The 24,429-nt window shown below is 27.5% G+C and overlaps 1 protein-coding gene across 1 annotated transcript in view; it reads right to left on the bottom strand.

Annotated features, from left to right (window-relative positions):
* Window positions 1–3,637: 3,637 nt before the first annotated feature.
* Window positions 3,638–24,429, bottom strand: part of LOC148300863 (tyramine receptor 1-like) — a 134,221-nt gene continuing 113,429 nt past the window's right edge. The window contains exon 6 of the mRNA XM_088274192.1: window positions 3,638–7,661. Within this exon, the coding sequence (XP_088130318.1) occupies window positions 7,062–7,661 (600 nt within the window). The 3' untranslated portion in view covers window positions 3,638–7,061. The remainder of the gene's footprint in view (window positions 7,662–24,429) is intronic.

Consider the following 24,429-nt stretch of genomic DNA (forward strand, 5'->3'; position numbering starts at 1 on the left):
AGAATTTGGTTAATATTTGTTCCGAAAATTGAGTGGTGTGGTTTTTACCCATGATTTTACCCATGATTGACCATGGGTAGAATTGGTGAATGTAACACTTAATGATCACTTAACCAAGCCTGTAACGGTCGTAAGCCCTGTAATTTGCCAGACATCCGAAAATGTTTTTCTCTGTGTCATTAAAATTACTAAATTTAAGTTTTGTACTGACATTTCTTAGTTGAACTGCCTTTTATATAATACAATAACATTTATGTAATTTTTTCCACATAAATTTTATTTGACCAGCAACTGGGTTTCGTCGTAACTGACATCATCAAACTGGCCTGAAATTAATAAAATTAGTAGAATTTTTATATCAGTGAATATTAAAGACGAATTGGAATTTTGGAAGCTCATGCTGCTATATAACCTCCCATGACGATCGCCTTAATACTCTTGCATCATCATTGATATATCGACAATTGTGCTTTTGGAAAGTAAATTATAGTCGATACATCGATTTCAATCACTCATACTCTAACGAATAATAATTCAATTTTCATTAAAAGCTTCACTCATCCCTTATTTATTTCTCTCCACACTAAACCCTTTTGTTAACTAAATTCCCCAAAGTGGCAGAAAGTCTGGAATTTTTCCATAACTAATAAAAGTTAGGAGCATCTCCTAACTAGTTATAAGTTTAAAAGTGGATTCGACCCGAGGATCCGTCTCTGATATCGCGAGTGTTATGGCAAACCTCGGAGGTGTTCCGTTCTCATCCCGGGAGGGGTAAAGTTATACTTGAACCGAGATGGAACTTATGTTGGGTACAAATTTCTCGCTGTCTCAAATCTTATCTCTTCGAAGGTGTAATTTTAAACACCAATTTATTAGCATACCTTCCATCATACACTTTCCTTTTCCTTTTGTTTTGAATAATTTTATGTCAAAATTATAGTCAGATTTGTGTGTACTCGTATGAACTTGAAAGAGGTCAAATATTTGTAAAAAAAAAATTAATTTGCTCCACTTGATTTTAAGATTTTTATTAATATACAAAACAATCAGAAAAATATGGGATTCTAGGTATTTACATGGCTTATGACCTGTAATCAAGGCCTGGATAAGTGACTACTTTACACACGTGTAACATTCACCATTCTACCCATGATTGACGATCATACTATTGTATACAAAACCATGTTCACACCCACACTTACATATTCTTCTTCATCTATGTTGAGATGTTAAATATATAAATATGTATACAAGTGTAGTTGCAAATAAGAGCGGAGGAAAACATAACATGTTCAAGTATTTTGAATAATCGGCAGGTATGTACATTGTCCGCCTCCGTAGTGTAATCGATGGGAGGTCCCGGGTTCGATTCCCATGGGGGGTCAAATAAATATAATTGATTTTTAACTCTAATATTTATTAAATATAACCCTGAACTGGTACCTGAAGCGGAGGGCTGATCACCTTTCCTTCTTGTGTTAACGATCCAGATAACGCTGTGTTTATATAATGCAGTGCCCTATGCACCATTGGGGAGCGGATAAGGGTTTGATTTGAATGTTCATATGTGGATATATGTATGAATTTGGGAAGGGGGATGTATATTTCCAAAAAAAAAAAGATTGGTACGACGTTATTTTTTCTCTGCCTACCCCTGCAAGGAAGCGGCGTGATGGTTAGTTAATTAGTAAGCTAGGATACAAATAAATTATTTGAAATAAAACACCGTTTTAAGATCAATGATTGTTTAATAATTTGCAATAAGTCAATTTATCATATTTTGTACATAATCTAGTAAACGTACTTAATGAGTTCTCTACATGTTTTGAGTAAAATTATACCAAGTACTTTTACACGGTATTACAAAGATTGTGTAAAATTTAATATAATAAAGTATAATTGTATTTTAAAAACGGATGAGAATATTAAGTTTTATTGTAACTGTATTATATACCGCTAATTTATTAAACATTTTTTTATAATATTAATTTCATAATAAAACCGCTTTTTACAAGCTTTGAATTAGGTTACATTAAAAAAACATTTTGTTAAATACATCTTATATTAAATTTATGTTGTGATATAAATAATCATTATAATAATGGTACATATTTGAACAATTTACATTAAATTTAATATACATTTACGATATACAAATTCAAATAAAACGTTTCACATATAAATAGTATATAATTAACGGTTTTCTATTCTATTTCTAAATTCAGATTAAAATTTGAATTGAACTATATTGAATCTATACAAACAGCGTAACACAATCATTATGAATAATCTACAATAATTTTGTATTTTAATAAAAATACAAAATTCAATTTAGTACGTTTAAAATTTTAAAAACTTTTTTAAAGGACGATGTGATTAATGGTCTAAAGTAGGTACTTAAAAGATACTAGCTACTCAGTCAGATATATTTTTGAATTAGTATTTACAATAATAATAATAAGTGGATAGAATTTTTGTTGATAATTTTTACAAAAAAAAACAAAAAAAAACTTAGAACATTCTCCGATTCAATATTTAAAATAGGAAAATAATCACTTAAAATGAAATAAGACTTATGGACCAAAATATCATATACGACTAAAAAGTTTTCATAGTAGTAAAAACGTTTTAGTATACAATATTTTTCATATAATCATAATCCATAAAATTTTAATGATCTTTGTGAAAAACTAAATGAAGTTGTAAGGTATTATGAAAAGTTTTCTTCAATTTTTATATTAAAAAATTCACACCGTTTATATAAAATTGTCTTATGTTTTGATAAAGATTTTACGATTCTTAAATTTAAAAAAGTAAGCGATTCGTCACTAAATTCATGGCAGTAAAAATTACAAACATGTAACTATTTCAGAAAAAATGTCTTTTTGTAATTGATAAAATTTTTGCATCGTTTCGTTTTGTAATACCTTATTGTGTTTCAATTAATTTCGTTTTTTTCTGAAAAGAAGATTAAAAATAATGTCAAATATTCATAACTTCGTTAATTTTATTGATTTAGTATTTTATTTGTTGGATAACGTGATGAATTAATTAAAAAAAAAATACCATTTTTACGACCACTTTTTTGAGTTTATTAACATAAAAACGACTAGTTTTGAGAACTGATCAGCTCATCTATAGTTCTCGAAACTAGTCGTTTTAACATGAATAATTAAACAAAAATAATAATACAAGTGTTTGATTGTTTTTTTTTTTAATTTCAGACTTTAAAATGAAAATAATTTATCTTCAAATTTATTTTTAAGTCGTCGTATATAAAACAGTATTTCTGTCATGTCTTAATATTAAAATTATTAAAAAAATTTGAATGTTTTTTTTAAGTAAGAATATCCTAACAAACACAAATAATAAAATGTTGGTACAGAAATATTATTTTCAGTATTTATTTCATTCATTACACGTTTTGAAAAAAAAAATCCATAATTTTCGTGACGAATATTTAATAAATATAAAAAAAAAAAATAAATAAAATGAAAATATAAAAAAATTACAGAAAGCATATTTTATTTCATAAAAAGTATTAATAGTAATTAAAAAACAATAAAAAACATATTATGGACATTACGGGCTCATGTAATATCCATAAGTTTTTTGTTTGTTTTTTTTTTATATAAGACTTGAATGAATAAAAAAAAAATTAAACGTTTTTTAGAAAATTCAAATGAATTTCATATTTAGACATTTGATATAAAAGAAAAGGATTTAAAATATCCTCTATCCTTATATCCACATTTTAAAGTATAACACAAAATTTTAACGTGTCTGTTTAATCCAAAGGATTCTGTTAGCACCTCTTTTACATTCGTTGCAGGGATTTTCAATGAACAAACCGTTAAATTGATTTTTTTAAGATGATAATTATGAATGTCTTAATTTACTTTTAGCTTAAGATATTTTCTCTAAAATGTAAATTATTACATTATTATAATAGGAGATATCGATTTAAAATACGTATATTAATTACACTTTCCTTAAGATTAAAACATCAAATGACGATCAATTGCTTCCCGTTTATTAAATGTACATATCGTATTAATAATTAATTTATGAAAAAATACTGTATTAGAAAAAAAACCAGTAATCGTTTCGTATCTATAAACTTTTCAAACCTTTTCACTATCCTATAAACCTAAATTGGAAGACACACCATACATCTCCGCTTTTCTCGCTTAGTAATATTCTTATCAAAGATACATTCTAAAACCATATTTGTAAATAAGAAATCACAATTATTTTAAACAATCTGTAAATCACTAGCACATGTTTTAAGATAAATGTAAATTTAAGATAATATATATGTAGAATAATATGAATATTAAAAACTTGAAAGACGATTTTTATATTAGTAAAATACACATAATTTCAATACTTATATAATTAATTTTTCTAAATATCTAGTAATTATATTCAATTCTTAATAAATTGGTGCCTTTCCCCATTATATTGCTTCCATTATATAGAATCTAACTCTTTGGCAGTGTTAAAACTTTTAATAATTAACAAAAAACTGGTTATACAATTTCAGTATATGAATATTTTTTTGACTAATCTTGACGTTATATGAAAAAACATTGGTAGTTTAGAATTTTTTAATTATTTATGTACAAAATGTATTTACGTCACTTACTAAAATGTAATAAGTGTTTTATTAGGTATAGTTTTTCAAATAAAATAACTAATACTCAAAAAAACATTATTGCAGTTTTATATATATAAAATAAATAATTGATTCACTACGTGTCTTTGAAACAAACAAAATATATAAAATAAGGTAGAATATATATATTTAATTTTTTTTTACATCGATCAATTATTTAATAAAAATTTATATATCTACAAATATGTGTCGAAATTTCTAAAAGGATTTATTTTTCTATGTATAATTTGAGAAAATAGAATAACAGTTTATAGAATAAAACTTATTTATTTTTCATACATAACAATATTTGAATTGCGATTAGATTGTCGGATATTTATAGAAAAGGACAGTTTTTTTAGAAATTCAACAGTATATAAAAAGTTACGACTAAAACATGCTTAATATAACTTTAAAAAAAATCTGGATTTAATTTGAATTTTAACTAACAATCTTATAAAAAAAATATGCGGGTGTGAGTGATCAAAATATTTTAGTTTTTTTCTGAATTACGCTGAAATAAATTTTCGCACCAAATTTTGAGAAAATGTTTCATAGCGAATACCAAATATATATACCAGTTATAGAGTCCAAAACTACTACAGAAGTAGTTTTGTAAACGAAATATTTCTCTTTTCTTTAATATTGCCTAGAAGTTTAAAGTAACTTGGTTTACAAGAAAAAAAGAGTTAACAGTGAATATGTAAGGTATAAATAAATGAATAAAAAACCTTTTTCTTATTTAAATTTTGAAATATTTATGTATATATACACAATAGTTATGATGTTTTAAAATGAATAAGCACATTAAATAAAGCTAAATTGTGGCATTGCAAGAAGCAGTGTGTTGAAACAAATTAACTTCAAACAAATGGTACATGGTATTTATGATTGCGCATGTCTAAAATAAAATATTTTAGAAAAAAGCTGTTTGCCTAATGGTTTCAATATTGAATATATATATTTTTATGATTAAGTGTATAATTTTTTTAAGAAAAAAAAAATAATTTGTGTCACAATAGATTTAAAGAAAAGTGGTATTTACCAAGTAAAATTTAAATGAAATATGGATAAATTTACCACAAAGTGTCTGCCATATCAAATTATAATATGTCATACAACAATAAAACAAAAATATTAAATACAAAACCAAATTTATTAGTAATAATTCACTATCGAGTCTCAATATTATTTGAATCATGTAAGATTTCACATATACATCGTCAATTCAATGTCAACGTCCTGAATCTGCTAATTTATTATATTTTTTTAATTTAAATATTTTTATAAAGTAAAGATTGAAGTTCGGAATTTGTATTTTACGTACTCGTATATTTATATTATTATTGAACCAGTTTCATATTTTAGTGAAATATTAATAAAATTTAAAATGTTGAACAGCTTTTTGAAAAAAAAAAACGCTTTTCATATTTAATATGAAAATTTGCTATATTTTAAATATGCAGATTCATTGTATAAGTATTAAATTGACGATATTGTTAGTTTTGTACTAACCTGTAAAAAAAACTTTCGAGAATTAAAAAAGAAATGTATATTTAATGTCCCTACATAATTATGGTTAAAAACGTCTCGTAGCATAAAAATCTTAATAGCTCTAATAAAAAGCGTAGCGAGTATATAAAATTTTATGATTAAAAAAAATCACTGAAAAATGTTAGTATTCTTTTGAGTAAAAATAAACACAAAATCCCACACTTATAAAATTAAAGCGAGTGTTAAATTATACCTGTTGTTTTGATAGCATTAGATTGTTTGTATTTTAAGAATTAAAAAAATCATGGTATTGCGCTTAACATTTTTTGTCTATTTGGGTAAAAATAAGCACTAAATTGCACAGGTATAAAACTATGGCAAGTTTTTGAGTTATTTTTAACTATATTGATTGTTTGTTTGTATTTTATTTTAAGATGTAAAAAAATTACTGAATTTCACTGAGAAATAGTTTGTGTATTTTTGAGTAAAACTAAGCACTAATTTGCACATGTATTAAATGAAAACGAGTGTATAAAACTGTATTGATAGAATTAGATTGTTTGTATTTTAAGAAATAAAAAAATCACTGAGAAATAGTTTGTGTCTTTTTGAGTCAACATAAGCACTAAATTAATATTGAAACCATTGTTATAATGTTTGTTTTTAAGAAATAAAAAATCACGGTTTTGCACTGAAAAATAGTTTGTGTTCTTTTGAGTAAAAATAAGCACTGAATAGCACAAAGTAAACCGTCTTTTGAAAGTGTCTATTGCTGAAAAAAGCGATATTTTCAGAAGCGTGAGGGTGTGAAAGCTCTCTAGCGATAGTTGTATAGGCCGGGTGCTGCTCTCTCCTGCGCCATGCGAATCCTGTTCGCGACGCATCGATAGCAACACACGTAGGCTAAACATCACTTGAACAGTATCCTTCTGAAAGCTCTCCTGAAATCCTTGTTGAAGATGGTATAGATGACGGGATTCAAGACCGAGTTCATGTAGCCCAGCCAAAAAGCGATGGCGAAAGCGCTTGGGGGAATGTCGCAAATGGGACAAGCGGGCGTGAGGATGTACAAGAAGAAAAAAGGAAGCCAGCAAGCAATAAAGCTTCCCATGATCAATCCTAAAATGAGCGTTGCCCGCTTTTCTTTCTTTCTTGCGATTCTCCGCTTCTCTCTTTCTGGGTCTCTCGGCTTTTGGACTCTTGGTAGAGCTGGTTCCAGCTCCGCTGGAGATGGATTTGTTGTTTCCTGTCTCCTGGCTTTTGATGTCTGCTTTTTTCCGAAGATCGGTTGGCAGAGTCTGAGTTTAAGGGGTTTGACCACCGCGCAACGACTGACGATTCCGGAGTCTGAGCTTGATGGATCAAACTCGGAGACCATGTCTGTGTCTATCCCCACTGATGGTGCTCTCGCTCTGGCTGCTGCCTGGAGTTCTCCGTTAACGGAGAGAGTGGACCCTCGCAGAGGACCAGTGGCGAGCTGGTTTCGGACGGTCGAAGCTCCAACAGTCACCTGCGTAATAAATAAAAAAAAATATTAATTTTTTTATTATTTTGATTTCATATAATAAAATACATTTACCTACATATATTTTTTTTATATTATTATTTTTATAATTAAAAATTAACTTAGTTATGAGAGAATATAATTGAAAAAAGGAGCAGAGGAAGACCAAAAAAACTTGGCACGATCAAGTATGCCAAATACTTGAAAGTGGTCAGGTTAGGAGTCGAACCAATTGGCGGGTATGTATAAGGAGATGCATGAACGTGGAAGAGGCGAAAAGTGTTTGCAAGGACAGAGTGGTGTGGCGTTCTATTCTCTCTGCCTACCTCTACGGGAAAACGGCGTGATGGTTAGTAAGTTAGTTAGTTAGTTAGAATAAAATAACAACTATGTAGTTTTTTCAGCATGTATTTTATTTGACCAGCAACCGGGTGTCGTCGTTACTGACATCATCAGACTATGATGATGTCATTTACAATGAAACCCGGTTGCTGGTCAAATAAAATTTAAGTGAAAAAAATTACAAAGTTGTTATTTTATTCTATAAAATGCAGTTCCACCAAGAAATATCAGTACAAAACTTAATTTTTTCATTTCATTATAATTTTTTATTTATTTTTTGAAATATACATGCACATATCATTTATATATATATATATATATATATATATATATATATATATATATATATATATATATATATATATATATATATATATATATATATATATATATATATATATATATATATATATATATATATATATATATATATATATATATATATATATGTAAATATATATATATATATATATATATATATATATATATTTAGGCTCTTTAAGAATGGCCTGTGTTTAACTGAAATACTTACATGCTGAAATTGAAAGCAATTAACGTATAATTTTTTTTATTACATGAGATAATTTAGATAGCGTGGTCAGGTCAGGAGTCGGAATAATCGATGGGTGTATATAAATGATGCATAGATGTGGAAGAGGCGAAGATTGTTTGCAAAGACAGATTAGTGTGGCGTTCTATTTTCTCTGGCCTCCCCTGCGGAAAAGCGGCGTAGTGGAAAGTTAGTAAGTTTTTAGTTAGAAAAAAAATTAGCATGATTAAGTATTTCAAATACTTAAAAGTGGCCAGGTCAGGAGTCATCGTTCACTTTGTGTAATACTACTGAAAACCTACCGGTTTCGGAATGATCATTCCATCAGGTTAACTCTACTCTTATGATTCTGTTAATACCAAAATATTAAAGTTAATTAATGTGCAAAATACTGGTGCTTGAAGCGGAGGGCTGATCACCTTTCCTTCATGTGTAAACGATTAAGATAACACTGCGTTTATATGACGCAGTGCCCTATGCACCATTGGGGTGCGGATAAGGGTTTTATTTATTATTAATGTACAAAATATTTTATTCATAGATTTGGCGTTTAATTTGTAGAAGTTTATTTAAATTTATTTATAATATATAAAAATCAAACACTGATTTTTAGAGATACTCAAATGCATTATACTGTAAAAAACACAAATGTGTATGTACATAAAATTTGTGACAATTGTTTCGCCATATTATGGCATTTTCAAACTTCTGCTAGTACTGAGAGTAGTTTTAAAATGCCATAACAAGGCGAAACAATTGTATTTTTTTTATGTGTTTTTGATACTTAAAATCAAAATTAGTAGACGATAAAAATCAGTGTTTGATTTTAATATTTAATATATAAATAAATATAACCTTTTTTTTTATTAAAAAAAAGCAAAAAAATATCTTGAAACATTTATTTTCTGAATATCACTTAAGTTGGAAAATTGTTGCTCAAAAATATTCTTAGAATTTTCAAACTACTATCAGTATTGACAGTAGTTTAAAAATGACAAAAAAAAGCCGAAACAATTGTCACAAATATTATTGTTGTGTTTTTTTTTAATTTAACCAATTTAGTGGACTCTTAAAATAATTAAGAAGATTTTCTTTTTCTCTTTTAAAATTTTATTTTTATACATATCGCTCACTCCTTTCAAGAACGTCATAAATCAAAAATCGTCAGTTTTCAGTTGTGCATGTTTTCGGAATGCCCAGAAAATGTACTATATCCCAGCAAAAGCGGCATATTTTTAACTTAATATTTACCTGCTACAGGACAGAAAGTGTTGTTTTTGCATTTTGAAGAAAAGGTATTGTTTAATTATTTTTTTAAATATACTAAATATTTTTCAAATGGAGAAGAAACCTTCAGGTTTTACCTAAAAAGATCTGTTGCACAGTAAAAAGTTCAAAAAGTGGCTTGATATTTATTTTTAATACATTGTATTATATTTTTAAACTTTAAAAACGTTCTCCTGAAAAATCAGGTTTTTTGATTTATGACGTTCTTGAAAGGAGTGAGCGATATGTCAAATCGTATTATTTTAATTTTAATGACCTGATGAAAGAATAATTTTCCGAAACCGGTAGTCATAAAAGTGGTATTGCACAATATGAACAATGGATGGTAAGGATAATGTTTTATTTCCATACAACAATGTTATCAATGCTTTTAGAAGGTATACAAAAAAATCTTAAAATCTGTTTGAATATTTAATATTTAAATATAATTTTTTTATTTTTATTTAAAATAGTGCGAAAAATATTTTGAATCATTTCTTTCTGAATATCACTTAAGTTGAAAAATTCGAGCTCAGAAATATCCTTACCAGGGGTATATTTTCGTATGACCAATTTATCTCGAGTGTGTATGCAAATCCTCATTTATCCTCGCGAACACCAGAAATAAGTAGATATAAAAAACACATGTGAGTTCTCACACGTCCTATGAGTGTTGCGACAAAAAAAAACAATTTTCCATTTCAGCCTGAGTGATTTCTTTCCACAAAATATTATGATCGAAGCAATTTCTGTATCAAAAAATATCACACGTAAAGCTCAATGGTTTATATCCGATATTGTGTATGAATTTTTCATAAACCATGAAAGGGGATTGTCTTATTGTATGCGTATTTCACGTTTTCATGAAAATGAATATTTAAATATTATAATATAAAAATGATTATATATATATATATATAAATATATGTATATATATATATATATATATATATATATATATATATATATATATATATATATATATATATATATATATATATATATATATATATATATATATATATATATATATATATATAAACATATATATATATATATTTATATATATATATATATATATATATATATATATATATATATATATATATATATATATATATATATATATTTATATATGTATATGTATATATGTATATATATATATATATATATATATATATATATATATATATATATATATATATATATATATATATATATATATATATATATATATATATATATATATATATATATATATATATATATATATATATATATATATATATATATATATATATATATATATATATATATATATATATATATGTATGTGTGTGTGTGTATACAAATCGTGAAATTACGCAAGAAAAACAAGTAAAATGTTTGAAAAATGTTTCCTTTTTATATCTTTGTTTTTCAGAGATCTCCCCAGATTTTTCTGAGGACTTTTGAGAGAACAAAGGCCTTTCCTAGAACGTGATTAGGCAGGGGAGATTTTGTACAGGTTTCATTATCTACAGCACACGGCTGAAGCCTTTCCTGAAAGATATTTCATAATGAAGTAGAACCTGAATCTTGTTTTACTGAATACACGAAAGATACCGAGGTTGTCAATTTACTCGTCAGGGAATGCAAACTTTTTAAGCAAAATACAATTTTTTTTTAACCGTTCCGCATATATAAATCTAGTCTGCTAACGTTTTATAAAGTATATTAAGTTAAATACGTTATTTGTTACAATAAGTACCCAAAGTTGTTATCATATCACGAAGCTCTTTTAAATTTAAAGAACTTACATTTTATTTCGAAGGTATTATAAAAAAAATCCCTCTCTTTCATGTTTCACTTCCAAAAATTATATACTTCATTGCATTATATTAACCGGCATTCACTTTGTGGAATGACATGTTAATTATTTAAAAATTAAAAGCTTGTGTAATTTATCAATATATGCTTTTATACAATATATTATAATATATCAAAAGCGTTTTTTTTTTTTTTTAATTATTCATACATAGATGTTGGAAATAGGACTCCATTGCGTACTATCTACGTATTTTGACTCCACTATATGCGCCTGAAGAAATTTCACTTTAAAAAGATTTTTAAATTGCCGTTTAAATAAATAAGTACTACCAGAAAGAGTGATAAAGCTAAATGGGTTTTTGAGACATCTCGTGAAAAAACAAAGGTTTTAAAACAGTTTGAATGGGGCATTCTAAACTTCGGCACGTATCTCACGAGCCACAGGTTGGCGATCTCTTTACCGACCCCTTCCAGGCGGGCTAGATTACGTGTTTCCTGTTTCGTTGCCTTCAAATACAAATTCTGTTCTACAACGCATTTAAAATTCTGAATTGAGCAGCGGACGTTTTCCATTACCCTCGTTTTTTGTCCGGCTGTCAATTGGCGCAAAGCGAAATGCAAGAGGCTACTTTGTGTATCTCGGTGTTACAATTTTAAAAGTCTTTTCAGACCGGTGATACCGTGTCTGTCTGCTGTGCTGGTCGGGGTTGTGGGCGTCTGTGTACCGGCCAGCGTCTGGTCGGAGTCGGATCTAGCTGACTTATTGAACTAAATACTAATCCCTTTCACTGCCTATACCGGGGTACTTCTAGAAAATTTGGTGACGGATTTACAAACTTATATTTATTTAGATTGGCAGTACAGATATATTGAAGGCTTTAAAATGTAAATTCACAGTAAAATCGGGATATTGTTTCACATTTTCAATAAATTTCGCAACTTGGTTTAAAAAAAATTGCTTTGCAAGAGCAGATCTGTCAGGAATCCTAGATGCTTCTGTATCAGATCTGGGCATGCGGTGGGACAGCTTTCAATATGGATGATGTTCGTCAATGTTCTTTAATAAAAAGAGCCTTAAATTATATTTTTTCTCACTTACAAAGTGTTTTCGAGCCCTCACCCACATCCGATGGTGCATAAGCCACTGCATCATATAAACGCAGTGTTATCATGAGTTTAATCTTTATGTGTAAGCACGTAAAGGGTGATTAGCCCTTCGTACTAGTCCGGGGTAGTATTGATTAATAATATAGTGAAAAAATTAATTATATTTATTTGACCCTTCCTAGGAATCGAATTTGAGGCCTCCAGTACGGCAGCTAAGCGTGTTGCCCCTTATTTTAAAGTTTTTATCATAAAACAGTAATTTTTTATCAAATACTAAAATCAAATTGCTTATTAATTTATAAAAAATTACAAAAATAAAATAAAAAATTGAAATTTGCTACAATTATTTGGCCTTGTTAGGGCATTATCAAATCACAGAAGTTTGAATATCCCCTACATTTCTAAATTACTGATAACAATTATTACGAATTTTAATTCTACAAATAAAATGGCAAATCATTAAACGAAAAAGAGGATTGTTTTACAAATTTGATCAGAATATTTTCTGCTTTGTCAAAATATCCATATAACTTTACAGTAACCATTTCAATATCCGACACGAATCGGTGTCCGAGTGTCCGAGTCTCTGAGGCCGTTCGTGCACAAAGCGCCTAATATAAAATTTGTCTTGCAATAAAACTAAAAAGCGTACATCTCGGAGGGGGTAAGGGCTTCATATCCGGCGGCCATGTTTACGCCAAATATTAAATTAAGCGGGAAAACGAATAGTCGAGATGAAATTGAATGTCTCTGTGAAAAATTACAGAAACGTGTTCGGACGGCGAGCATTTTGTTCTTGCTCGAGAATTCACCTGGTCGGTGAAGATCTCTCTTTTCTTAATTAAATTTGATGAAATTTGAAAAATACTACAATGTTGTTTATACAGGGTCTTTCAATAAGCGCTTCATGTATTGTATTTAAATTTAAATAAAACTAAGTGTGTGTTAGATGTCATAATTTTTTTTATTCGTTGAAAAGGCCCATAAATATATGTATATATATTTTATATGTATATATATATATTTATATATATATATATATATATATATATATATATATATATATATATATATATATGTATATATATATATATATATATATATATATATATATATATATATATATATATATATATATATATATATATATATATATATATATATATATATATATATATATATTTAATCTTCTTACGTAGAAAAAAAAATCTTTAACAACTCTCCTTCATTCCTCTATTTTCCTTTCCTTCCTGCTTTTTTTTTTATACCATACCCTCACCCTTTTACTTCCTTCCTCACACATACCCTCCTACTCTTTTTTTTTCTTTTTTATCTCTAAATGTTTTTATAGTTACTATAACATAAATGTGGAATTGTTGAATTAGCTTTATTTTTATTCATTTAACTTTTTTTGTTAATGTAATGTAATGTTTACTTTTGTAAATGTAACGATTTTTTATTATCTACTTTTTTAAATGTTAAGATGTACAATTCCCGAACAAATAAAATAAATAAATAAATACGTATGAATTTTATATGGCATCAAACGTTTTGATCAATAACACTAGTCTGTTTTTGGTTGGTTGGAAGATATTGCTTTTTAGCAATAAGCCCGCCATTGCACTTATTTATTTTCTATACATGAAGTTTAAATAAATAAATAAAAGCAGTAGATTTACATAGAAAAATCCCAAATCGCTCACCCTTTTCAACAACGTCATATATCAAAAATCTTAAATTTTCAGTTGTGCATGTTTTCGGAATGCTCAGAAAATGTTCAATATCCTAGCAAAAGTGGCATATTTTCAACTTAATATTTACCCGCCACAGGACAAAAATGTTTTTGCATTTTGAAGAAAATGTATTGCTTAATTATTTTTTTAATTGTACTAAATATTTTTTAAATGGAAGAAAACATTCAGGTTTTACCTTAAAAGATCTGTTGCATGGTAAAAAGTTCAATAAGTGGCTTGATATTTATTTTTGATACATTTTATTAAATTTTTAAACATTTAAAACGATCTCCTGAAAAATCAAGTTTTTTGATATATGACGTTGTTGAAAGCAGTGAGCGATATCATTTCACAAAGTTGATGCCGAATCAATAAGAAAAATATATTTGAAGCACTAAGATTGTGATTTTCCATTTAATAATTTAAATGTAACTTTATTTTAAAATCACTATAAATATTTTATTATAACATAATTAATAAAGAAGCGGTTAGCTTTGAAACCGGTAGACATTATAATGAAGTTATAATAAAATACTTATAAAAGTTATAATAAGTTATAATAAAATACTAAAGTGATTTAATAACAAAATAAAATTTTAATTTTACAATAAAAAACTTGCTAAGCTTTTGTCCTTGGAGGGAGACTTGCACTGAAAATGTATTTGTTTTACCTAATTAAAACGGTTATAATAATAATAATAATAATAAAACCCTTATCCGCACCCCAATGGTGCATAGGGCACTGCGTCATATAAACGCAGTGTTATTTTGATGGTTTACACATGAAGGAAAGGTGATCAGCCCTCCGCTTCAGGTACCAGTCCAGGGTAATATTGAATAAATATGACTGTGAAAAAATCACTTATATTTATTTTACCCCCCTTGGAAATCGAACCCGGGACCTCCAGAACGGTAGCCGAGCGTGCTGACCATTACACTACGGAGGCGGACGTAAAAACGACTCAAAACGGTTATACAAGTGTATAATTATAAAAAAAAAATAACCAACATGTCCAACCAATAAAAAATATATAAGTCTTGTCTCTGGAGATAGTACCTAATTAAAACGGTGTGATAATAGTAATAGCAGTAGATTTAAATTGAAAAATCACATATAGGATATCGAAGTGAATTCATTCACGTGTTGGGTATTTGCGAATAAGACACACCCGGAATCAGCTGAACGAAGAGAAAGCTCCCGGTATTGCAATAAAGAGAGTGTAAGCCGTCAGTTCGCAGATTGATTTACGATCGCTCTAAAACTTTGGCGGAGAAAGCAATTTCACAACTTACTCCACCACTGTGTGTTGTCGGCAACGCTTTTCACTTATGGCAAATTTAATATCCATCCAATATACACAATCTTTGACGAGCTTTTCGGACGACAATTCGAGCTTTGACTGCAATATAACATACGCAAATTATGGGCTTGTCGAAATCCTTGTTCGCAAATTTGGGTTTTTCCAATAAGGATTTTACATATTAATAAAGGTGAAGACTGAAATCAGACTGTAACAGGCTAACCCTGTAAATTAAAATCTCGGTGATTGCTTAAATATTTATATTCCTATAATTTTATCTAAAAAATCATAATATTAATAAATATTAACCATAAAATTTTAAACTTAATACAATAAAACAACTTTGTTTTATGATGTCGTTAGGTGGGGAAGGCAACGAAGGAGACAATGGTTTGCGCATGTGAGGAGAATGGAACCATCCAGAATCCCTAACATCGCACTGTACGTCCAACCCCATGGTACACCACCAAAGAGATGGGTTGACAGCTGGGAATTGACGTCGCAGGAGGCTAATCCCTCTTAAAAACAGGCCGCAAGGCCTATAATAATAATAATAAGAAGAAGAAGAAGAAGAGTTTACATATCAATAAAGATGAAGAAGTAAATCAGACTGTAACAGGGCTTAACCCGTTAACTAAAATCTCGAATGATTTTTCTAAAATGATTTTTTAAATATTGATATTCCTATATATATCTAAAAAAATATAATATTAACAAACATTAACAATAAAATTGTTAACTTTATAAAATAAAACAACTTTGTTTTAACCACTTTTCATTGGTACACTTTATCCAACCGGTTTCGATAAGAACCTTGTCATCATCAGGGTTTATGTACTAAATTCCAAAACATTGAAATACTTTTAATTAATTACCGTTCCCTTATCAAAAACTTCCGCGCACTCCGTACATCATATGAAAATACGAAAATATGAAAATACGGTTCGATAAAGTGTACCAATAAGAAGTGGTTAAAACAAAGTTGTTTTATTTTATAAATTTTATATTTTATTTTATATTTTTGTGCCACAAATTATTTGCGAAAAACATTCAAGAAATAAAATTGTAAATGAAAATACTTGTTGTCGAAATAATATATAAACTATTAACTATTAAAAATAACTAATAGTACCTCCAAGCACAAGAGCTCAGTCTCTTCATTGAAGAAAATAAAATAATCAATGTTAAGATTACCAAAAGAAGAAATGTCTAGAAAATTAATAAAATTATTTTAAAAATGTATTGTAAAAGGTATTATTTAATAAAATAAAAAAAAAATTAATAAATGAAAACACTTGGCACTTCTATACTTGGGTACCTCTATTGTTAAGAGAAATCAAGGTGGACGAATTTATAAAGTTTGAAGTGATTTCCTTTGAAATTCAAACGCTAATTAATCCTACAGCATGTGCTATACATGTACGTGTGAGAATTATTAAACTTATCACAACTTAAGAACACCCGTGTTTCAAAGCCTTTGAATAATCTTTTCCGTAAATACAATTTTCTAAGAAATGAATGTGAAATGTATTGAACATGACGGTATTTAATTACTCCAACTCCTTACGAAATTAATAATGAGTACATACTTCAACGATTCCACACTCATGGTTTTTGAAAGAGATGAATGTTGATCTGGGTGTGAAATAGCATTAATTGGGCTTATTTCAATACTAAGTTCCTTTCAATTTAAATTCGTTGCCGGCGGAGTTCAGAGGATAAATAAATATATGGATCAAAGGCAAAGTAAAGAAATTGGTAAATGATTAAGACTAAATATTGTTATTAAGTCTTTAAAAAAAAACGGAAATATTGGTGTTTATATTATTAACAAAATATATCTATTTCATACTATTTATATGAGCCTAAGCGGCTCATTATTAGAAAAAGGTATCAAATTGTGGGAGAGTGGGTTCGAACCGAGAAACTCTGACTTAAGAGTCCACGACACCAACCACGGGACAACAACCCGACACCTGTTTTTTTTTTTTTATTATTCCTATTTTTCGTTGAAAAACATTTTGAAAATATTTTTAAAAAAAAACGCATGAATGACAAGACGCAAAAAGTGGCTTGGTGGTTTTCCGTAAACAAAATTATTTAATCTAAAATTATTATATTAATTATAACTCATATAATTACTTATTTTTATGTTATATTATTACTTATATATATATATATATATATATATATATATATATATATATATATATATATATATATATATATATATATATATATATATATATATATATATATATATATATATATATATATATATATATATATATATATATATATATATATATGTATATATATATATATATATATATATATATATATATATATATATATATATATATATATATATATATATATATATATATATATACATACATGTTTAACAAAAAAGAGAGAAAAATAATATAAGTAAACTATGACGCTTGGTTTTCATAAATTATAGACGTCAAATAAATATACGTTTATGTATTTACTTTGTAAGAAACTAAAATAAATAAACCCTTTCAATCTCGGTGGAGGAAAAAAGTTTTGTATTGAAACAAAGAATTGATTCCGAAAGTTTTATTTCCTTGGTGAACTTACAACCCTTATCTTATTCAAATTAATTGTGAATAAAAAAAAATAAACATTTGGCAGTTACGTATATTCAGAAGTCTGTATTGAATGTAAAATAATACCTAAAAAATAAAACCACAGATATACAGTGGAAAGGATTTTAAAAGTGTTATAAAAATTTCAACAAGACTTGTCAAGTTTAAATCATATTTACTTAATTAATATATCATTATTTTTTAAAGAGAAATATTTGTGTTTTTTATTATTTACAAAATATTTTAATTTTATACTAATTCTGTGAGCCTAAGCGGCTCATTATAAGAATAGGTATCAAGTCGTGGTAGAGTGGGTTCGAACCGAGAAACTCTGACTTAAGAGTCCGTGACACTAGCCACGGGGCCACAACGCGACACTACCGATGTCAAATAAAGAAATGTACAAAACATCATACCAAATAATTTATGATATTTTGTAAGACACAAAATGTCTTACAAAAAATTGTAAGACAAAAGTAAATATAATAATTTGTCTAGGTGAAAAAATTATCAAAAATCAAGATAGCGTATTATTTCATACAAAAGTATATTATTTTTTAACGTTTATATTGTTATCTAATGTTTCTTAAATATTTTATATAATCTCACGTCGTACATATATATATATATATATATATATATATATATATATATATATATATATATATATATATATATATATATATATATATTTATATATAAAAAAATATATATATATATATATATATACATATATATATATATATATATATATATGTATTATCGTAGACGTACAGGAGAAAGTGACGTTAACTAAAAAAACGTTAAGTGTTCAGGAGGGCCATTAAAGTCGCTTTTGCTTGGCAATAAAATAAACATCAATGTTAGTCAATGCAGTTAGTCATTTTTACCAAGTCAGTATATTATACTTCCAAGTTTAAAATCCTAGAAACTGTCTTTGATGAGTCGTATGTCTTTTAAATATTCAAACATCCATATTCCTCTTCATCTTCCTTGAGATGTAAAAATGTAAGCATAAAATGAACTTTTGTAAAATTGTTTCCATTAAAAAAATAACCCTTTTCCATTTATGTCTTATAATAGCTATATAATATGTATTTTATAGATATTTTCTGTGTTTTTCATTTACTACTAAGTACTCGTCAGCACAGTGAAAAAATGGTTTGTTCCTTATGAAATTAAATACGGACTGTATTCAAATAAGCCTTTTCATTTAGAAACCTTTCCCAAAACACCAAAGCATAAATTCAGTCTATTCACCATAGCAGTATTTGTCCGAGGGTTCTTCTTAGACGGATAAGATAAAAAAAATAGGAATGCGGGACAAAGGAATTCTTCTACGTTTCCTACTACTCTAAGGATGCGTCGATTAAGGATTTACGAAGCCTTAAATCCCGAGCTTTGGGGCTCGTGTAGCGAATCCCTACGGTCCAATTATTTATTTTGGGTTTTATAAGACAGCGTATTTTAAATTAGAATTTTTTCTACAAAAAACCTACAGGGATAAACAAAACCCCATATATATCTTTGTATGTATTTTATATATATATATATATATATATATATATATATATATATATATATATATATATATATATATATATATATATACATATATATATATATATATATATATATATATATATATATATATATATATATATATATATATATATATATATATATATATATATATATATATATATATATATATATATATATATATATATATATATATATATATATATATATATATATATATATATATATATCCATGTGTAACATTCACCATTCTACACTTCATAGTGATTTTAAAACAATTTTATTTATTGTTTTGGCAAGACATGAAGAAATTGGAAAAGAAAAACCACTTTATTTACAATATTTTGAGTGTGTCCAAATACTTGTTCACAAATCGGGATTATCTCCAATTACACGAGTTATTTTTCCACCAGCCTATGACGGCTGTCAGCCCCGTAAATGCCCAGACTTCCATATTCTTCTCCATCTTTGATGAGATGTAAAAAAATAATATGAAAACACTTTTACTACTTACTTTATATATATTTTATTTTTAAGTTTCGGAAGCTACAGGTACTTCCATCTTCGGGTCTTATCTTACTATTGTTTTTTTATTATTTTTTATCTTTTATTGTGATTATTGATTTAATGTTATGTAATTTTATTTATTATCAATGCGTTTTTTAATCAATCTTTCCATCCCTAGAAAACTCTTCTACTTCCCAAATATACGTGGCGAATGCTCTTAAAATAATATTGTGCAACTGTGTCGCCTACTTTCAAAATCCACCAGATCCAATTTTATAATATTTTAAAATAAATACTCCATTGGAATGCCAATTGTGGGTTTAATCGTTTAAAATATGCAAATATTTGAAAACCCTGCTAAAAAATACTTAAAAATAGCATTGTATTTCAAACTCCGTTTTATTCATGAAACTTGCCTTATGACCCATTCGGCCAATCAGAGAGCGGTGATAAGTCAAAATTAAGATGACATCATTATCGGTTTGTGTTTCGTGTCTTTGGGAAAATTCTCCATTTCACAATATTTTATCTAATGATAGACAAATCTTTGAAACATAAATGTTGCCCGGAAAATTTGCATTTTTTTGTAAAATCGACATACATGGATCTGGCGGATTTTGAAAGTAGGCGACAGAACTGCATTGTTCCGGGGTAAAAATTTTATGCGATAAAAACAGGATTTGGAAATCTCAAATAATGGTGAATTTTTCTTTTACACATTTATTATGCTATTGGATCCAATAATGACTTTCAATTAGCTGCAACGAGGAGAATTTCCGTGAAGAGGAAAACCGAAGCCAATTTTACCGTATGACTTGCAGAATGTGCAAATATCCTTCGGCGTTATATTTTAAAAACTCGCAGGAGTTCGATTAATATCTCGGAAAATCCCCTAGAAGTGAAACGTACTGAGCAATATTTCGAAAATGATTAATGAAACTTTGAAATCTATACGGATTTTTGTCCGATTACAGAAAATGATTATTCTCACATGTTTCGCAATCGCTGACCTATTTTAAATATTTTTACCGTTTCCTCGCAAAGGTAGGCAGAGATAACAAAGCGCTACACCATTCTATCTTAAGTAACATTCTTCGCCTTCGCGAGTGTTTTTGCTTAGAATTTTCACTCATGAATTACATGAAATTACAGTAGCTTTAAACATAAAGAGTAAATCCACTCACGAGTAGGCATAGGCTATGAAACTTAAAAAATTGAAGCCTGAGTAGGGTTATGATAAGCGGTATTGCATAAGCCGTAGCTAGATTTCAGAGTCACTTCGACGTTGAGTAATTAAAAAAAAATCGCCTTTTTCACATTCATACATCTCCTCATACATATACACCAATTAATCAGACTCATAACCTGACCACCCCAAGTGTTTGAAATACTTGTTTTTGACAAATGTAACTCGTTTTTTTCTGTCCATATTTTCAATCTATTTTCACAAGTATTAATTATTAAGGTCAATTGAACTTAATGAATTATACTTAAAATGCAAGCATCCCTTTAACATTTAAAATAAAAATGGTAAATTTCTTCATACCGAAGAAAATAATTTCGTTATTTTTAATTTGTATTAAAAATAATTTATTTATATTTTTATACCTTGGATTTAACAAAAAAAATGAATTGTTGTGTAATAAATCAAAAATTATTAGGGTTTATTGGATTGAATTCTACATTTATTTATGTTTATGTTATACGTGGCGCGTTTCGTCTTATTAAGACATTATCAAACAGAATGTTTAACAATATGGAATTCTACCAACTATCTACAGTTACAATAATTAAAATAAATAATGATTTTTTTTGTATTCAAAGTGTGTATATATGCCATAAACGAATTTGCAATAATGATGTAACACAACAAGGTATTTTTTATTGGTTTTGTATAAATTTCGTGGAATAACACGATAATATATACATATAAAAAAAAAACACTTGTATAAGCCCAATTTTGCGTTTTTTTAAATTTTACAATGTTTTATCAATATTTTTAGTTCCCAAAACAATTAGTGTTTACATAAATAATCTTGATTATGGTCATTAAAAATCATTTATGTTTATTTATTGATTTGGTGTTTAATTTGTAGGACTCCATTTTAATTTATGTGTTAATTTTTAAATCGTTGTTTCGCCTAGTTATGGTATTTTCAAACGAATGTGAAGATCAAATGGACTGACAGTCCTAATGTAGCTTAACAATTCTAAGTGACAATTTTAACATTATTTTAACTGTCGCAATATTATTTTTTCATATGTTTTTGTTAGTAAAATACAACTTAGTAGACTCAAAAAATATGTGTTTCATTTAAAAATTAATACATGAATTTATGTTTATATTCAAATAATAAATTGAGGTGTATTTAAATATGTATTTTTTTGTTCATCATCGATCTGCTTTTTAAATTCTCGTTTCTTTTTGTTTGGATATGATTTAAAATTTAAGGGTACAATTTTATGCTAAGAACATAAAAGATGGTTGTAAAACAAAACAATTTAAGGAAAAAGCTGTTTCTTTTTTTAAAGCTATTTGTCGGTTCTTTAAAAAAATCATTTATATTTATAAAGGATTACGTTTCTTTTAAATTTATTCACTTAGTACACAAAACCGTTGGGTCTGATAAAATCCAAGAGCTGTTTCATTTTATATTTTATATTTTCTTTAAACTGAATAATTTTACTGAAGAGCAGGGGATCATAAAGTATTACGTTAAATATCACTCAAATCTCCTTTTTTCATCCGTTTTTTCATTCGTTGATTCAAAGAAAAGGACGAGTTTGAGAAATAAAAAGGACAATCGGAAAAGTACCAGGATTACAGAAGGAACCAGGACATCGTAATCCGCAAATATCTGCGGTACGAAATCATTACTGACAATAATCTCTGGATTGTCAAAAGATATCTGGTTCAAAAAGGGATTGTCGATCGATCGTATTCCCAAAACATAATCCAATCCACTATTTAATTGGATATTTTAATTAATTCTGTTCATAGACTATTATTTTGTTAAGTCTTGATTTGGCATTAACTTAACTAATTGTGGCTGGTTTAAATATAACAAATAAAATAGTTGTAAAACACCGTTAGTTAAACACTCACCTCTTACGATACTTAATTTTTTTATTCAATTATTAGTTTGCAATTTCAGCTGAATATGAGGGCATCAATAGTTCTTGAAAGTAATCGTGTAATTTTTCATTTATTTCATCACATTCATACATTTCATTCATTACAATAATTTCATTACATTCATAAATTCAGAAGTGGTCTTAAATAAATATTAGGTTTTAATATTTAAATCATCAACATTTTAAGCGTGTCCAAATACTCGTTCACAAAATCTGGATTATCTCCAATTACAGAAGTTATTTTCATATTATTTTTTGACATCTCATCAAAGACGAAGAAGAATATAGAAGTCTGGGCATTTACCGGGCTGACGGCCGTCATAGGCTGGTTTAAGTGAATTTGAGTAGTGTGGTTGTCAAAATTGGGTTGAATTGGTGAATGTTACACGTGTGTAAAGTGATCACTTCCCGAGTGAACCCAGACTTCCGTATTCTTCTTCATCTTTGATAAGATATCAAAAACTAATATAAAAATAATATTTTTGTATTTTTACTGTCAATTTGAATATAATTGATATTGTTACGTATTTTGAATACAGTAATTATAATTGTATAGCTTTTTTTTATATCCAAGGTAAAAAAACCATGATTAATTATTGATAATACAAACAGTTCGGAATTATTTTTTGTCTACGTTGTAAGTTACGTTAAACATTCAGGAGTCTGACAGACCCTGCAAACCATTTAGAAGGGGTTGTTCAGGAATAAGATTCAAATATAAAAATGAAAAATATAATAATTGTAAAGTGATCACTTAAACCAGCCTATGACGGTCGTCAGCCCCGTAAATGCTCAGACTTCCATATTCTTCTACATCTTTGATAAGATGTCAAAAAAAAATATGAAAATGAAGCGCCCTTGAGGTATTTT

This window comes from Brachycentrus maculatus, unplaced genomic scaffold (genome assembly GCF_059751285.1).
Source record: "Brachycentrus maculatus isolate JH-2025_06_01 unplaced genomic scaffold, ASM5975128v1 h1tg000644l, whole genome shotgun sequence".
In the NCBI taxonomy this organism is placed as follows: Eukaryota; Metazoa; Arthropoda; class Insecta; order Trichoptera; family Brachycentridae; genus Brachycentrus; species Brachycentrus maculatus.